At 40.7% G+C, this 17,873-nt stretch overlaps 1 protein-coding gene across 1 annotated transcript in view; it reads right to left on the bottom strand.

Moving 5' to 3' along the window:
* Positions 1-4,718: 4,718 nt before the first annotated feature.
* Ago4 (argonaute RISC catalytic component 4) overlaps positions 4,719-17,873 on the bottom strand; it is a 46,939-nt gene continuing 33,784 nt past the window's right edge. Inside the window, exons 16-18 of the mRNA XM_013034078.1 lie at positions 11,391-11,492; positions 10,902-11,101; positions 4,719-8,523 (exon numbers count right to left, since the gene is read on the bottom strand). Of these exons, the coding sequence (XP_012889532.1) occupies positions 8,415-8,523; positions 10,902-11,101; positions 11,391-11,492 (411 nt within the window). The 3' untranslated portion in view covers positions 4,719-8,414. The remainder of the gene's footprint in view (positions 8,524-10,901; positions 11,102-11,390; positions 11,493-17,873) is intronic.

Here is a 17,873-nt window from a genome sequence, read left to right as displayed (position 1 = left end):
AGGCTGAGGGACTCACTCCCCTGACAGTATCTCCTCTCACGGTGGCATCCTCACAGCTTGGCTATTTGGCACCAGTCTAGTCACATGCAGAGATCTGATTGGCTAGCGCAGCCGAGCCTCACCCACCCTACAGAAAGCCAGTGTTGCACAATAGAGGTCTTGCCTAGCAAGTACCAGGTCTCGAATTCAAATTCGAGGGAGTGGGGTAAGGACACTTATAAATTTCTTTCAAAGCCAGTCCGGGCAGGAAAGTCCGTGAAACTCTTATCTCTAGTAACCACCAGAAAACCAGAAGTGGCACTGTGGCTCATGTAATAGAGCACTTGCCTTGAGCTGAAGAGCTGAGGGACAGTGCCCAGGCCCAGAGTTCAAGCCCCACAATCGACTAAAAAGAAGAAGAAGAAAAAAAGTCTCACAAGCTTTCCTGCCTGAGCTGGTTTTGAACCACTTTCCTTAGATCTTAGCCACCTAAGTAGTTAGGATTATAGGCATGACTTGATGGCGCCTGGTGGTACACTGAAATTGAATTTTTCTTTAAAAGACCTGCCATGAAAATGAAAAGGCAAGCCAGGCGCCGGTAGCTCACGCCTGTCATCCTAGCTACTCAGGAGGCTGAGAGCTGAGGATCTTGGTTCAAAGCCAGCCCCGGCAGGAAAGTCCCTGAGACTCTTAGCTCCAATAAACTACAATAGAAAAAGGCACAAGTGGCGCTGTGGCTCAAGTGGTAGAGTGCTGGCCTTGAGCACAAAGAGTCTCAAGGATAATGCCCAGGCTCTGAATTCAAACTCCAGAACTGGCAAGGAGGAGGAGGAGGAAGAGAGGGAGAGGGGAGGGGGAGGGGGAGGGGGAGGAGGTGGTGGTGGTGGTAGAAGAAAAGGCAAGTCATTCCTTAAAACAATATATTTGTAAAAAAAATCCTAAGGATTTGTATCTAGGATACATAAAAAATTCACAAAAACAAATAACCCTCTATGCATGTATTCCATACACACACACACACACACACACACACACACACACACGCGTGTGTGTGTGTGTGTGTGTGTGTGTGGTGTCTGCATGCTATTACTAGGGCTTGAACTCAGGGCCTGAGATGTCCCTCTTCCTACCTTCACATGTTTGTGTTCCATATTATCCTATGCTTTTCATCTCTTCTCATTTATATGGTTTTAATCACCACTTACATGCCATTTTCTATGTCCTCTAAGTCCTTTATGTCCATTCTCTTAGTGCTCATCTATCCAAACCTGAAAGTCTACCTCCTTCCCTTTTCTCTCCATATCCACTCTGCCACCACGTTTTTTTTGTCTCTTCCGTGCATTCATTCTAACTGAACTATTACTGTTCACATTCACCCCTCATCAATTTTTGCTCAGCGATTGCATAAGATTCAAACCTTTCTCCTGCAGAATTTCAGTTTCCACCTACCCACAATATTCCTGCCAACATAACTAGAACAAATCAAACTCTGCTATTCCCTTGTACCCGTGCAATAAATTGTAAATTCCTTAAAATGCTGTTCAAGTCTTGTCCTGTCAGGTCCTGTCAGGAATTGGTACTCGTCCCAAGTCTAACCTTAATCACTGCCATACTTCTTCCTTCAACATTAAAAACTGAAAGTACTGGGCTGGGGTTATAACTCAGTGATTGTCAAGCATGAGTAGAGTCTGATCTTCACACACACACACAAGCTTGTAGCTCATGTAAGTAAATCATTGTCTTGTATCCTGGTGCTTTTGCCTATGATCAGAATTCCTGGAATGCCTTTTCACCCTTGTTCATTTACAAAATTCTGTCTTTAAGCCAGGCATTCATGGCTTACACTTGTAATCCTAGCTAAAGAGGCTGAGATCTGAGGACCAATGTTCAAAGCCAGCCAGGGCAGAAAAGTCGGTCAGACTCATCTCCAAAAAGTCAGAAGTGGAAACGTTCTCAATCAGATCACCAGCCTTAAGCAAATATGTCAAGCAAGAACATGAGAACAAGCCCCAGTACTGACACAAAAAATAAACAACAACAAAACTCTTGCCTTTTATTAGACATCTAGGTTCTGTTTAAGTAATCCTATAGCTTCATGAATGTTTGTAATAGTACAAAATAGTACAAAATGGTGAGAGCTTGTGCCTTTCATCTTTGTGATTCTTAGTATATAATAGAAGTTCTAGAAAAGCTTGTTAGCCATGTTCATTCTCTCTTCCTTTTTGTAATCAAACTGTACTATCATTGCTTTAGGTTTTTTGTTTTTGTTTTTTTGCCACTCCTGGGGCATGAACTTGGGACCTGAGCTCTGTCCCTGAGCTTCTTGTGCTCAAGGTTAACACTCTACCACTTGAGTCACAGTGCCACTTCCAGCTTTCTCTTTATGTGGTACTGAGGAATCAAATCCAGGGCTTCATGTATGCTAGCCAAGCACTTTACCACTAAGCCACATTCCTAGCTCGCTTGGGCTTTTTTCCTTCTACCCATACCCAACAGATTTTGTCTCTCTTTTCCTAAAAGACTTGTTTCAAGCTTTTGGAGAATGAAGTCAACACAAGAAATCAGAGCCAAGAGACAGAAGAGGCACATGCCTTGTAATTGTGCTGGTTAGTCCATCACTCCCCTTCTTACTGGCTACCCTCCGAACAGGTGAGCCATTACTGCTGAATGGTGTGACATTCTTCTTCCTCCCTGCCAGTAATTTAGGGATGGGCATTAGTCTGACACATGGGTGATGTGGGTAGAAGGCCATTTAGACTCTTTTCTTTTGATTCACCCAAAATAATGGGATTCCCTAAAAAAGATTCTATCTCCTAAAGCTTTATAGGAACCATTTGTATAGATAAAAACTGTAGCTTCAGGGGCTGGGAAAGTGGCTCAGTGGTAAAGCGCTTGCCTTGCATGCCTGAGGCCCTGGGTTCAATTCCTCAGCACCACATAAGCAAAAAGAAAAAAGCCAGAAGTGGCGGTGTGGCTCAAGTGGTAGAGCACTAGCCTTGAGCTGAAGAGCTGAGGGACAGCACCCAGGCCCAGAGTTCAGGCCCCACAACCAGACCTCCCAAAAAAATAGTAGCTTCAATAATCCATGGTAAAGTAACAGTGTGTAGAGTCTCCTTGTCCATCTAGCAACCTCCTGCTTGTGCACATTCACCAACACTGAAATCTTTTCAGACTTTCCATGGCAAAAGTTGTTTCCCTTCTAAAGTTTGTGAAAGTCTTCTGACATATTATACTCAATGCAGGCTTAATAAAGTTAACAGGCTTGGATTCAAATTAAATTTTGTCACTAATTATGTTTAACCTCTTTGAAATTGATTAACTGACTCCATATCTTTTTTTTTTTCATGCTTGGGATTGAACCCAGAGCACATGATACACAACTGAGCTAGAACTTAAGTATGACATTTTATTTTTATAATGGGGATGCTACTATGAACCTCAAAGGGCTGTTTCTGGGATTAAAGTTGCCAATACCAGGTGCTGGTGGTTCATATCTGTAATCCTAGCTACTTGGGAGGATCAAGGCTTAGGCCAGCCTAGGCAGAAAAGTCTGCAAGACTCCATCTCAACAGAAGCTGAACATAGTGTTGCATGTCTGTCATCCCAGCTATGGTGGGAAGTGAAAGATACAATTGCTGTCAGGAACATGTTTGGGCAGGAAGCAAGACCCTATCTAAAAACTAACCAGCACAAAAAAGGGCTGAGGCTTTGGCAAAGTAGAGGGCTTCCCTAGCAAACTCCAGACCTTGAGTTCAAATTCCAGTAATGCCAAAAAACACAATGTCAGTGTGACATATATTAGGTTCTTAGATAATGTTAATCCCACAGCCTTTTCTTCTACCTCATGACATGCTAGAACCTCTGAAAATTACTTACAATTCTGAGTAAAATTCTGGGTACCTGGGTAATCAGTGGAGTTTGGCCTGTACTGTTTGTGACACTTGATAATGAATAAACAGGGAGGAGCTACTGAGCTGATGGAAAATAAAAACAAAATAGAAACAAAAAGCTACCTTCTAGGTGAGTTAGTTATATACAAGACTTTCTCCTCTGATAAGTATAAATTCCCTGAGAATAAGGGCTACATTGGACAAACCTCTGTAATGTCCTTTCCATAATTTAAACAAATTTTATTTTTTGAAAATTCAGAGAAAAAAAAAGCAAATGCAAAAAAAGGAGAAAATTCCCCCAAACCAACAACCCCAAACCATGAGCAGGATTTGGTGGCACACATCGGTAATCCCAGCACTCATGAGGCTAAGTCTGGAGTATTGTAAGTTTGAGCCCAGCTTGGCCTATATAACAAGACTGTTCAGATAGATAGATAGATAGATAGATAGACAGACAGACAGACAGACAGACATGAGACTAGATTCCCAGGCTAGGTCAATCTAGGCAGCTTTTCCTCTGGAGAATGTAGTTTTAGTAAATATAAGTATTCATGCCACACTGCTCTCTTGGGACTAGATTTTTCTTAAGACATCACATAAATAGATCTTCTCATTAAGGGCTATATCCAAAACCCCAATGAATCTTTTCATATGTTAAATGTTACTGAAAAGTTCTTCTAAAATTCCCAAATGACACTTCCTAAAAATAAGAGACCTAGAAGTTAAAAACTCACAAAGTTTTCCCACTTTTCTTCTTTATCAAATTTCTCAAGTTGAGTAAATCATATTTTAAAAAGCAGCTATGTGTGATATTGTTATGGTGTGCTCCATATCTATTAGACAACTGACAAGAAAAACAACTTTTGGCATAAGAATGCCAATTTATTCTTTTTTTTTTTAGACACATGAACGCAAAGTATCCCTGCAGGCCAAAAAAAATTTACAAAATTAAACAACCATTATCTTATCTCAACATGGAGATACAACCCCTCCCTTAATAGCTTAGAAAGTACCTCGTATTGCTATAAACATACATCCAGTCCAAATTTAATAAAATACATTTTAAAACATTACAAGTCTAACAATATAGAAACAAAAATCACACCATTAGTCAAATCAACAAATGCAAACAATTTCAGCCACTAGACATAGAAAGAGTATGAATAGATCAATAGCAAGGGATAAGAAAATAGTCAACCAATAAGATTTTTTCCTTTGGTTTTACAAGGAAAAATTCTTAGAGTTGAAGCAGTATTGATACAATGCCTTAGGCCTCCACTTTCTTAAAATGAAAGCAGAGTTACCACCTTGCTATTGAGCAAGAAAATCTTATAGAATATCCACAAAGAGTTGCTAGGGCAGGCTGGAGAAGGTGAGCCTTGTTAAACAGCAGGTTACCTTTTCCCATGGGTGGGGGTAGGTAGTGAGCCAGGTAGGTAAGCTCTGATATAGGCTGGGCACCAGATCCTAAAATACAGACCACATAGAAAATGTCTGCTTGTAAATCATCACCTTTGGAAGCAGCAAATAGAATTTACAGTAATATGTTCTGCCTGCCCAGAATGCTGGCTGCATTAAGCCAGCTGGTTCCCTACAGAAACTGCTCAGGAGTCAACAGCTAACAACAACACAAAACAACTGGTTCAAAGTCTGAGTTTTTACCACTCTTAATGTCCAGCTCCTTTACCCCCAAATTGTTACCTCTTTAGCATTGCTACATTAAAATCTTTCATACCACATAACAGTGCCTAAACAGGCTGATTTTAAAAAACCAAACAGCCTAACACTACTTCTAGAGAATGCACACCTCCCATTGATTGACACATGCAGACGATTCAGCCAGTATTGAGGGGGAGGGTTAACCTATTCCATTGTCAAACCCAATTAAGACTATGCATTCAGACTTGCTTGCAAAAATTTTGCCGCAACTCTGATACTGCAGTGATTACTTCTTAAAGATTCACCCCTCAACAGGATTTCTCAAATAATCTTAACTTCTTCTGTCTTCCTTTCCTTTCATTAGAAACAACAGCATTGTACCCTTAAGAGTTACCATTTTCCTATAAAAATAGGCCTTCCAGCTTTCCCTCCACCACCATACTGATTGGCCCCAACATACTATGACTGACAGGGGTCTTATAAACTAGAGCATTTCAAGGTTGAGTGTACAGCCCAACTGCAGTCAAGTGGATCAGGGCTTCCCAGCACTCAACCTTGTTCCCTGCTTCATAGATGCTAGGAGATGGTGAGAGTGTCTTCTGTGCATTATTAACAAGCAAGCCTGAGGCACTCAAGTGCTGGTGTGGTGCCCGTTTGCTGGCCAGCCAGCCAACCTCCAAGAGTTCTTCACATGTTGGACTTTAAAGAGTCCTCGTTCTCTTAAAAAGCTGGTTTTCCTCCTCTTGGGTCCAGAGTGGCCATGCTGAAGGATATTTTCTTTGCTCTCCCTGAACAAATACGAATAAAAGCAGCAGCCAGCCCCTCACCAACATGTCCTGATTTGTACTATCCAAGTGAGGTATTTGCAAAAAAAATAAAAACAAAAAAATAAGTAGTTAACATTTGCCACCTCTTCACTCCTGCCTATGTTGTGCTTCAGTCACAGAACTTGCTTTCTTCCCACTCATGGTAATGAACTATACAACTCCATAGACGTTATAAAACTCTTAGAGACCAGTCTCAGCAAACACGGGTGGTGCCACTGAGCAACAGCACATGGAAATGTAAACTTCAATGTATTTACAAGATTGCTTAAAGATTGAAGAAAAACAGTGTGTTATATTTGTTATATTGCTGGGATTTTGAGAAGGCTAATATAAGACTTTTGGACCAACTAATGAGTTTAAAACAAAAACAAAAACACCCTTCACCACCTCATTCAGTGTTTCCCACCAGCAGGTTCCAGACAGAGGCAACAAAGTTGTTGGTGGTTTTGCTTTGTTCTGACCACATCTTGTCTGTCTCTTCATCCAGTACCTTCTCCGGCCATTTGGAGTGTGGCTCTAGGACCCTTTATCTCTCACTCTGTTGGTCCAGGATGGAGAACAAGTCAGCAAGTTGTGGGTTGGGAAACACTGGCTGGACCTACCTAAACTATGTAACTGTTGTCCATTACAAAGTATTATCTACATTAAATACAAAATACATTTTCCCTATACATTTTAACTGATGCTTGCTTTCCAACAACTTCCTTTGTTTAGACAAGAAAGGAATCTTGTCTCCCTGTGAAAGACAGTTTTAGTACGGAAGGAAAACCCACCAAGTACAGATAGAGAAAAAAAATTGCACAGCAAGTAATTGTAACTTTGAATCCCAGAGGGAAACCTTTTTTTTCTTTTTCTTTTTTTTTTTTAATGCTGGTACATTTTTGCAAGTGCAGCATCACTCAATGTGCCCTATGGAGTGGCACAAACTATCCAATAAGAAAGCATCCTGGCTCTAGCTTATTTTAAAACAAAGTGACAGGACACCAGTTATGACTATAAAGTAGATTAAAAAACAAGTCCTTAAAAAGGCATGGAAGTATATGTCTTTTCTGACCAGTTTCAGAAGTTGCCAGATTATGATACATAAGAAATAGTTGATAAAATCATACTGAAATCTCATCTAGAAAAAACCTACATCACTAGGGGAAGGAAAAAGAGGGACCTTAAAAAAATGCTTATTGCCAAAGTTAACTCTATGAGAAAAGTTTAGAAACCATTTAGATCTAACAAACCACACAGCAGCATAAAATGGGCACTTTTGAAAACTTGGAAAAAATACTAAAAGCTAAGTTGTTTTTGTTTTTTCAAATAGGGAAAAACATGAGTACTTTTACTGTGGCAGTGTTATCTGTCACTATGACATGCATTACATTGTCCTATGTCACTCATTCATGAAAGTCAATCAAATAAGAGAACTGCCTGTTTGAATCTGCAGCCAGGTATAGTGCAATCCTCTGGCAGCCTGTACTGACACCAGCACAAGTCTGCAGAGATCAGTAAGATAAAGTAATAAAACTAATAAAACTCTGTAAAATTTCCAAAAATTAATGCTCATTAAAGGCATTTACAGTGACAAAGTCAGAAATCTCCATTAAAAAGTTTGTGAGCCCACTCAATTAGTTACACTGAAATGAAACAGATTATTTTTTATCTCCCACCTATGTATATACCCTACTGAATGAATACAGGGGAAAAAAAGAAAGAATACTCTTCTCTTCTAAGACTAGAGGGATGCAGTGAATAGCAAAATATTCCATAGAAACCTTTCTTGTAAAGTCCTTTAGAAAGTTCAGGCTGATCAGCCTTTGCACATTGAGGTAAAAATTCAGTCCAGTGCATCATCAGAAAAGATAATCTGAGTATCTATTATTTTAGAAAAATGGCTCAATTTTGTTGATGCATCAGACAATGCTGCAAATATAGATTCAGTGCAACTATTCTGAGCTGCTGGTAGAAGACCACCTGAAGTCAACTTGGGTCTAGCAAGAGGCGGTAGTCACTTGAAACATTTTGAGGCTGCAAGGGGTGCCAAACTAGCTGAGTTCTTTTTCTGAGACTCTTAGGCAAAATACATGGTATGTTGGGTATCATGATGGATCTGTACTGCCTTGGCTAAGGCTTGAGGATCCCGGCCATTGCTCTGTCCTGACACATGACTGCCTTCCGCGCTGGAAAGAGAATGAAGCAAGAAAACTAGGTGTAAGAAAAGATGCTTTAAACATCACATGTTTCAAACAGCACAAACAGTATTGGATTCAAGAAGATTTTAGGCTCAAGCTGAACTCCTCAAATTACTTTTGTCTTTCTAAATATGTTTGTGCAACCGACAAATGAAATATAGCTTATTTAATGGATAGTTACAATAATTCAATAAAACAGTGTCTGCTAAGACCCAAATCCTTTGTAATACCTATAGAAAGATTTCTGCTGCCTTTTGTGTCTGGTTAATACCTACTCATCCTTTAGATTTATTAAATGTCATTTTTCCCTTAAAAATTTTCCTGACTCTAAACTCCAGATCAGTGTCACTTGGAACATGCTTTCACAGACTATATCTTATTTTTCTCTCAGCGTACAAACACAAATGAACTTACTAATCGGGTGATAACTTATTTTTCCACTGGAAGGTAAATTTGAAGAAAGCAGCAACTTTGCGCTTACTCATAACTGAATCCCTAGTGCTTAGCACATAATATAGTGTCGATGAGCAAAGCACAGGGCTAGAGCATACTAGACACTCAAGAATGTTACTGAGCCACAGTCTCTTCTTGCTTTCTCCCTAGAAACTACAAAACCTTAGGTAAGTCATGATTCCTCTCAACTTTGGTATTTTAGGATAATAAATTCTGAACCTCTCTCTTCAGGATGACAAAGAAGTGTGGAAAACTGTAAATCACCCTCTCTCTTCTAACCTTTATTATTTATTTTTTGTATGCCAGGGCCTCAGGCATGTTAAGCCTGTGTTTCATTACTAAGTTATATCCTTGGCCCACTGATTTCCTCTTAAAATGATGCTTATTATTCTTCTGATCTAGGATCAGAAATTAGTCTTTTAAAAAAATTTCCTCCTCTCCTCTTCTACTCATTCTCAACTAACTGTTAAGTCTTGTCAATTCCATCCCAGGAATAGCTTTTTTTTTTTTTTTTCCATTTAGCTAAAACAATCTCACTCTAACAAACTTTCCAGCCCCAAGCCTGCTGTTTCCTTTTGGGATGTTCCAGCCAAAGAAAACTTGCTATTGTCCAAACATGTCACTAGCTTTCTCTCCTTTATATTCATGTTCTCTCTGCCTGAAAATCCTCTTTTCTTTGTGGAGTCAAATCCTACCACCAAGCTATAAAATCTCTAAAGATCTCAGCTTTTTCTTCAATATTCCACTGCACTTTTATCTCTACTGATGTTATTTCATATTTGCCTGTATTGCCTCCATACTGAAATATTAAATCCCCAGGGCAAGAAACAACCAACATTACTGATCTTGGTATTTTCTAGCATCTTCCCCAGTACTCCACACACAGTCAGTACCCAATAAACATGTTAAATGAGTGAATGTACAGTAATGGAATGAAAGGGACAAAGCCACAACTGGATATTTTTCTTAATAGTGTCTTTTCAAACCCTTACAGAAATAGACTTGTAGCGGAATGTCTACTATTTAGCAGCTGAGTACAGACTTGGGGAAGAGCCCAGAAACTGCTACGCTTCACAGATGTTCATTTGGAAAAGAAAACTAATGCAAGGAGTTGTTTAGCTATTTAATGGTAGCTCAAAAACTGGTCAAAATGTCTCATTCTCTTGAGATTTCTATTTGGTGCAAATGATCTGGCCTCTCTCCCTCCCACACACACTCACGTTTACTCTAGAGGATCCTCCTGGATTATACTGAAAGCAAGATACTTCAGGACTTCCCCTTGTAAGAATGGAACCCACCAAGCCTGTGATATACTGACTGGAGCCAAGGACACTATGCTTGTTTTTTGAGGGGGGCTGGGGTGGTCTATCATGGAGCTTGAACTCAGGGCCTGGGTACTGTCCATGAGGTGGTTTTTGTTTTTGTTTTTTGCTTAAGACTAGTGCTCTGCCACTTGAGCGACATCTCTACTTATGGCTTTTTGGTGATTAATTGGAGATATGAGTTTCAAGAACTTTCCTGTCTGAGCTGGCTTTGAATCCCAATCTTCAGATCTCAGCCTCCTGAGTAGCTACATAGCTGGCCTCCTTTTGAGGCTACTCAGGATCTGAACAGAACTAAAATGTACCTAGCTTTTGTGGGAAAACCTCAGGCAGCTCTAAGTCTCCTTTAGAGACACAATACAAGTATAAACAAGTTTGAGCACTTCTTGGATCAAAAGTCAAATTATAAACTTTCAAAGCTTTTTAACTTGTTCCCTGCCATTTAAACCCTAAAAGAAAGTTTAAGACTTTAAAGAGTTTTCCGTAGTAGTACATTAAGAACTCCACCTCCTCCCCTAAAAAAACAAAAACAAACAAAACCCCACATTCTTCTAAAATAGAGATATATTTTATTGTGCCTGAGAAACTTGCCTGTCATGATCTTTATCCACCAGATGATACCTTGCTCTAAATGCCACAAGCCGGGCATAATATGCAGGGGCTGGAATAGAGACTGATCGTGTGCACCTTACATAAGTGTGGCACAGCTGGTAGGTCAGGAGCTGGAGTTCATCTGCAGTGAAGCAGTTGTCATCCCACAAGACCTGATAATGTGAAGGACGGCTGGTTCCCTGGAGAGAGAGTTTTAGAATGAATACATTTCTAACATGGTGATGACCTAGCATTAGGGAATTCAGACCTAATCCTCAAACTCAGAAGTAGTTCTATCTAGCATACCTACAAGTAGATAACTAAGCCAAAAAGGTATTAGTTTTGGGATATAAGAACTAACAAAGTTAAAAAAAAAAAAGAACTAACAAAGTTAAGCATAGGATTTAATAACAAGTATACTCAAGCTAGTTGCTGACTTTGCAAATACCTACCTATCAGGTCAAAGATCTGAACAAGCTTCCAAATTACCTGAATTCCTGCATGACTACAGAGGTAAAAGTCGAACTCTGATGGATGTGTGATGGTACTGTCCACTGTAGTACCTGCTGGGACGTTGCCACTTTTCCCCACCTGTTAAAAAAAATGTAATTATTGTGTTTGGCTGTGCGCAGGGTGCTTTTTCTTTGATATATTGGTAACAAGTTGATAAACTGTTCTTAAAGGAAGTCTTGAAAACTAGTTAAATACAAAATGTTGATTCCCCTTGTAACCTTTCCATTTCATCCAAAAGTATTTTCTCAAACAAATAGTCTTGGAGATTTGAGACAGAATTATTTTACTTGTGGGTTTGTACTGCACTACTGCTATTTATTTTTAAATGACACAAATAGCATTTAAGGGCTGGGGGTATAGCTCAGTGGTATAGACACACACAGACACACACACACACACACACACACACACATACACCTTAAACTTGATACACACACACACACACACACACACACCTTAAACTTGATAACCTTCCTAAAAATCAGCTTTACTGCTTTGAGAAAACGTTAGTGAATATATCTTTGAAGTGATCCAGTAGATTCAGTATTTTTTCTTCTTGTACTACAGTTTGAAACTCAAGGCCAAACACTTGCTCAGCAATACTGGAACCTGGAGCCACATCTCTAGCCTAGCTTTTTGCCTTTTTTTTTTTTTTTTTTGTCGGTTGTGGGGCTTGAACTCTGGGCCTGGGTGCTGTCCTTCAGCTCTTTAGCTCAAGGCTAGCACTCTACCACTGAGCCACAGCACCACTTCTTGCTTATTATTTTGGAGACAGAGTCTCATAGATGTTTCTGCTCAGACAGCTTCAAATGATACGCCTCTAGGTTCAGCCTCCTAAGTGTCTAGGATCATAGGCATGAGCCACTGGTATCCAGTTAAAAACTAGAACTTTTTTGTGATCAATAAACTAAGCCATTTGCAAATGAGAATTAGGAAATGAGTCCTGAAATGGTGATTAAGAAAGCATTTTCAGTCAGGTGCTGGTGGCTTTGTAATACTAGCTACTCAGGAGGCTGAGATCTGAGGATTGTGGTTCAAAGCCAACCTCGGCAGGAAAATCCGTGAGACTCTTATCTCCAATAAAACTACTCAGAAAAAGTAGAAAGTGGTGTTGTGGCTCAAGTGATACAGCACTAGCCTTGAGCCAAAGAAGCTCAAGGACAGTGCCCAGGCCCAGAGTTCAAGCCTCAGGACCAGCAAAAAAAAAAAAAAAAAGAAGAAGAAGAAGGGGGAGGAGGAAGAGGAGGGGGGAGGAACAGGAATAAGTAGGATGAGGAGGAAGGAGGAGGAAGCAGCAGCAGCAGCTGGGCACTGGTGGCTCATGCTTATAATCCTAGCTACACAGGAGGCTGAGATCTGAAGATCATGGTTCGAAGCTAGCTGAGGAAGGAATGACCATGAAACTATTATCTACATTTAAATACCAGAAAACTGGAAGTGGTGCTGTGACTCAAAGTGGTAGAGTGATAATCTTGAGTGAAAAAGTCTAGGGACAGTGCCTAGGCCCTGAGTTCAAGCCCCACAACCAATCAGAAAAAAAAGCATTTTCAGATCTAGGCCTACCCTCACAACTAACATGACTTAGAATAGAATACCTTTGTGCTTTGATCTTATCATCTATAAAATTAGGTAAAGATCTCTTGTACTTCTAAAATCCTAAGACTCTTCAAAACATTGAAATCAAAGTTCCAGGAAGGTGGAGAGGAGAAATGTGTTTACCAGGAACAGAATTAAATTAAATCTTGCTAGTTGGTCACTCTCTTCTGTTGCACAGCGGAGTTCAATATGAGAAAGTTTATTCAGCTCATAGGTATAAATTTGGATGGAAGTTATTTGGCTCCATTCTAACCACTGTTACCTTCAGCTAAAGAACATACAACAATGTGTATCAGTAACTCTGAGTATAGAAAAAAATGGTTCCATCAAATTCATAAACTTAACTAGTAGCTGGACCATAGGATGTACAATTGAGTTACCATAGTCCCTTTTTATCCCAGGTTTTACTTTCCACAGTGTGTTACCTGTGGTTAACCAGGGTACAAAAATATTACTATATATACTCTAAAACAAGTGAATTTTACTGTACTTATATTAAACCTCAATAAAAGTACTGGTAAGGCTAGGTACCAGTGGCTCACACCTGTAATCCTAGCTACTCAGGAGGCTGAGATCTGAGATCATGGTTCAAGGCCAGGCTGGGCAGGAAAGTCAGTGAGACTCTTATCTTCAATTAATCACAGAAAAAGCTAGAAATGGCATTGTGGCTCAAGTGGTATAGAGCTTGCCTTGAGCTGAAGAGCTCAGGGACAGAACCCAGGCCCAGAGTTCAAGCCCCAGGACTGGCTGGAAAAAAAAATACTGGTAAGAAGGAGTGGGATGTATGTGGTCATTCCCAGGTTAGAGTAGACAGTGGCTAGGTGCTGGTGACCTAGATTTGCAGGTACTGAAGCTGAGATCTGAGGATTATAGTTTGAGGTCAGACTGAGCAGGACAATCTGTGAGACTTATCTCCAATTAACCAGCAAAAAGCTGGAAGTAGAGCTTTGGCTTGAGTGGTAGAGTCCTAGCCTTGAGCCAAAAAGCTCAGACAGTGCCCAGACTCTAAATTCAAGCCCCAGGACCAGCACACATACAAGAAAAGAGTACAGTGTATGTTGGAAATAGGGGAGGGAGGAGGTCATGTAAATGAGGAAATAAAAATGCTCCTTTAGTTCTAATCTGAAAACACTGAGGAGCAAAGGAAATTGTGTGGTGAGCAGTGTATATGTGTGTGTGGGGAGGAGGGGTTGAATATTTCTGAGCAGTGGAGAGTATTTTAAAAGCCTATTCCTGACAGCAGGGTGGCTAAATACAATGGAGAAGGAGGAATGGTAACTGGGAGGTGGCTAGGAGTTCCTGCATACAGAAGAATTCTGGTTAGGGAAGGAGGAACACACAAGAAGAAAACTTAAAACCAGAGGGAGCCGGGCACTGGTGGCTCACGCCTGTAATCCTAGCCACTCAGGAGGCTGAGATCTGAGGATCACGGTTCAAAACCAGTTTGGAGCCGGGCGCTGGTGGCTCACGCCTGTAATCCTAGCTACTCAGGAGGCTGAGGTCTGAGGATCGTGGTTCAAAGCCAGCCCGGGCAGGAAAGACCATGAGACTCCTATCTCCAATAAACCACCAGAAAACCGGAAGTGGTGCTGTAGCTCAGGTGGTAGAGTGCTCGCCTTGAGCTCAAGAGCTTAGGGACAGCACTCAGGCCCAGAGTTCAAGCCCCACAACCGACAAAAAAAAAAAAAAAAAAACAGTTTGGGCACCAAAGTCCATGAGACTCTTATCTCCAATAAACCACCAGAAAACTGTGGTACTGTGGCTCAAGTGGTAGAGTGCTAGCCTTGAGCTAAAGAGCTGAGAGACAGCGCCCAGGCCTGAAGTTCAAGTCCCATGACCAGAAAACGAACAAACAAACAAAACAAACAAACAAACAAAAAACAACCAGAGGGATTTCAAGACAGAGCTGGACCAACTGGTTTTAGGAGACAAGAAGGAAGGAGAAGAATTTAAAGACAATTCCGAAGTTTCCAATTTGTTTGCCATAACACAGACAATGATGCCAGGTAACAAAAAGAAAATTGGGTAGAAATAGGTTTTGGATGAGGATAAAACAATCAGAGGAAGGTTTAGACATGTTTTGCTTGCATGCCTGTGGTAGATTATGTCACAGGAGCCAAGTATTCCCATGCCCCTCCCTGGGAGAGGATTAGACATCCTCATCCAACTGTTTTAGGAGTGGCCATGTGACCTGTTTTGGCTGATAAAATGTGGTGTGAAATGTGTTACTTCTGGGCTGAAGCTTTAAGAGCCAGCACTGGCTTGTCATGTATCTTTTTTCTCTTCTGCCACAATAACTGGCAATGTTCCAGATAGACACATCTCTGTAAACCTAGGTTCCAAAGGGAGGATGGCAAAGTCACAGCTGTGACAAAGCCAATGTAAATGTGAGCAAGAAATAAACCTTTGTGTGGTTGGAGGTGTGGCTCCAATGGTAGAGCGCCAACCAAAGAGTAAAAGCATCAGATACTAAGTTGGAATCCTGGTCTTGGAGAAAAAAAAAAGAGAGAAGGGGAGAGGGAAGACCTTTGTAAGCCACCAAGATTTTTTTTTATAGTTATCACTACAAGTCTGAGCAGTACCTGATACAGTGCATACCCCATTCCTATCATGTCAAGAGTAGAAGGAAAGGACATAGGTGACTGGAACTGGCAAGAGGCAGATTCAGAAAACTGAAGATGTTTTTAAGGGACAAGGGTACAAAGTAACCAAGAACTGATCCTGTCAACCTTTAAAGGTTAGTGACACTAGGTAGTAAGGGCAGAATGTAAGTAAGTAAGTGTATCTGGTAGATCCTTGAAAGCTCAGATCAGGAGCTGCATAAAGCTGTTTGGAGCTAAAGAAATACATATTTAGGAGCTAGTATGAAAATAAATGAGGTCAGAAGAGTGGATGAGAAAGAATTGAAGTTAAAGAAAAAGTTAAAATTGAGGAAGAACTAGATAGCACTAGGAAACATGAGTGGATATTGGACAACAGGAGGCAGAAAAGTCAAATAAAGTCTGATTATAGATGTGGGCAGTGTAGCTGGAAAGTCATATCAAGACAAAGAAAGCAATATTGTCTTATAAGTACCGCACGCTAACCGATTGCGCCACTGGAGCTTGGCAATATTGTCTTAAGTGTTGCAAAGAGGTTAGTGGAGGAATCTGACCCCATCAGAGATGAACAAGATATTAAAGGAACAGCTTTATTTCTCTCTTGAAGTTCTGACTTCCTGAAATTGATGTCAGTCTATGGAATGAAAGTATGACTAAGAAAGTATCAAGAGAAAGCCGGGTGCTGGTGGCTCACGCCTGTAATCCTGGCTACCCAGGAGGCTGAGATCTGAGGATCGAGGTTCAAAGCCAGCCAGGGCAGGAAAGTCCATGGGACTCTTATCTCCAATAAACCACTAGAAAACCAGAAGTGGCGCTGTGGCTCAAACGGTAGAAAACTCGCCTTGAGCTGAAGAGCACAGCGCCCAAGCCCAGAATTCAAGCCCACGACCGACCCAAAAAAAAAAAGTACCAAGAGAAAGTCAACTGATGATTTTTTCTAAAGTTAAAGTCATGAAACAAACAAAACACAAGGTTGTAGGTAGACTGATGGAGAGGCAGAGTGAAGAGGTATTTATTGGCAAAATTAAGGAAGATTTGAGCAACTCTACAGTCAAAGAATGAGAAAGACTAAATTTGAAAACTGGGTCATTAATAAAGTGAAACTCTCAAGAAGGCAGAAATAATTAGTCAAGAGCATAGGCGGGAGCTAAGTATGTGGCTCAGCCTGTAATCCTACCTACTTGGGAGGCGGAGATCAGTGATTGTGATTTGAGGCCAATCAGGTGAAAACAGAAGTTCTTGAAACCCCATCTCAATCAATGGGCTGGGTCTGGTGGCCTAACCCTGATATTCCCAGTGACACAAGAAAGCGCAAGCAGAAACTGCAGCCAGGCTGGCCCAGGAAAAAGCTGGACCCCACCTCAGGAATAACCAAGCAAAAAGGGGCTGAAGATGCAGCTAAAGTGGTAGAATGTCTGCCTTGTAAGCTGAGGCCCTGTATTCAATCCCCAGTAATGAAAAAAAGGGCTAGATGGAGAGATTAGCCTAAAATATGAAGGAGATGAGGAAGAAGATAAGAAAGCTCAAAACTGAACGAAGTTTGAAAGCAGAGGAAATATGGTTGAGAAAATTCATGGTATCTCTTCTACTCATCTGCTGAGTTAGATGGGATTAAAGATGTGCACCTCCAATCTGATGAACAAATGATTCATTCCCCACAGCAACTCCTACCACCTTGAGAACAGAAGCAAAGGAAATAGGCATGTGGACTGACTCAAAACTGAAGGCATGCTCAGAGAGCTGGAGATGTTGATAAGAATCCAGGATAAAAAAAAAAGGGGGGGGAGGGGGAGGCTGGGAAGGGATGTGAAGGGTAAACCAAAGGAGGAGGCTGCAATGCTTGGTAAGAAATGTACACATTATCCTGCCCATGTAATTGTAACCCCTCTGTACAGTATGTTCACAAATAAAATAAAATTAAATTTAAAAAAAAAGGTACAAAATAAACCAAATACTGGGGGCCTCAGATTTTTTTTTAAGTAGTGCTGAAGTTTGAACTCAGGGCCTTGCACTTACAAGGCAAGAACTCTATTGAGCCATATCTTCATCCCTGTTTTATGTTGGTTATTTTTATTTTTATATTTTTGTCAGTCATGCATGGGGCTGAGTGCTGTTCCTAAAGCTTTTTTGCTCAAGGCTAGCACTTTACCACTTTGAGCCACAGTGCCACTTCTGGTTTGCTGGTAGTTAATTGGAGATAAGTCTCACAGACTTTCTGGCCTGGGCTAGCTTTGAATTATGATCCTTAGATCTCAGTCTCTCT

The sequence above is a fragment of the Dipodomys ordii genome, unplaced genomic scaffold (genome assembly GCF_000151885.1).
Source record: "Dipodomys ordii isolate 6190 unplaced genomic scaffold, Dord_2.0 Scaffold181, whole genome shotgun sequence".
Classification (NCBI taxonomy): Eukaryota; Metazoa; Chordata; class Mammalia; order Rodentia; family Heteromyidae; genus Dipodomys; species Dipodomys ordii.
Note: the sequence above shows the minus strand (reverse complement) of the source record. Positions and strands in the feature narration are given on the sequence as shown.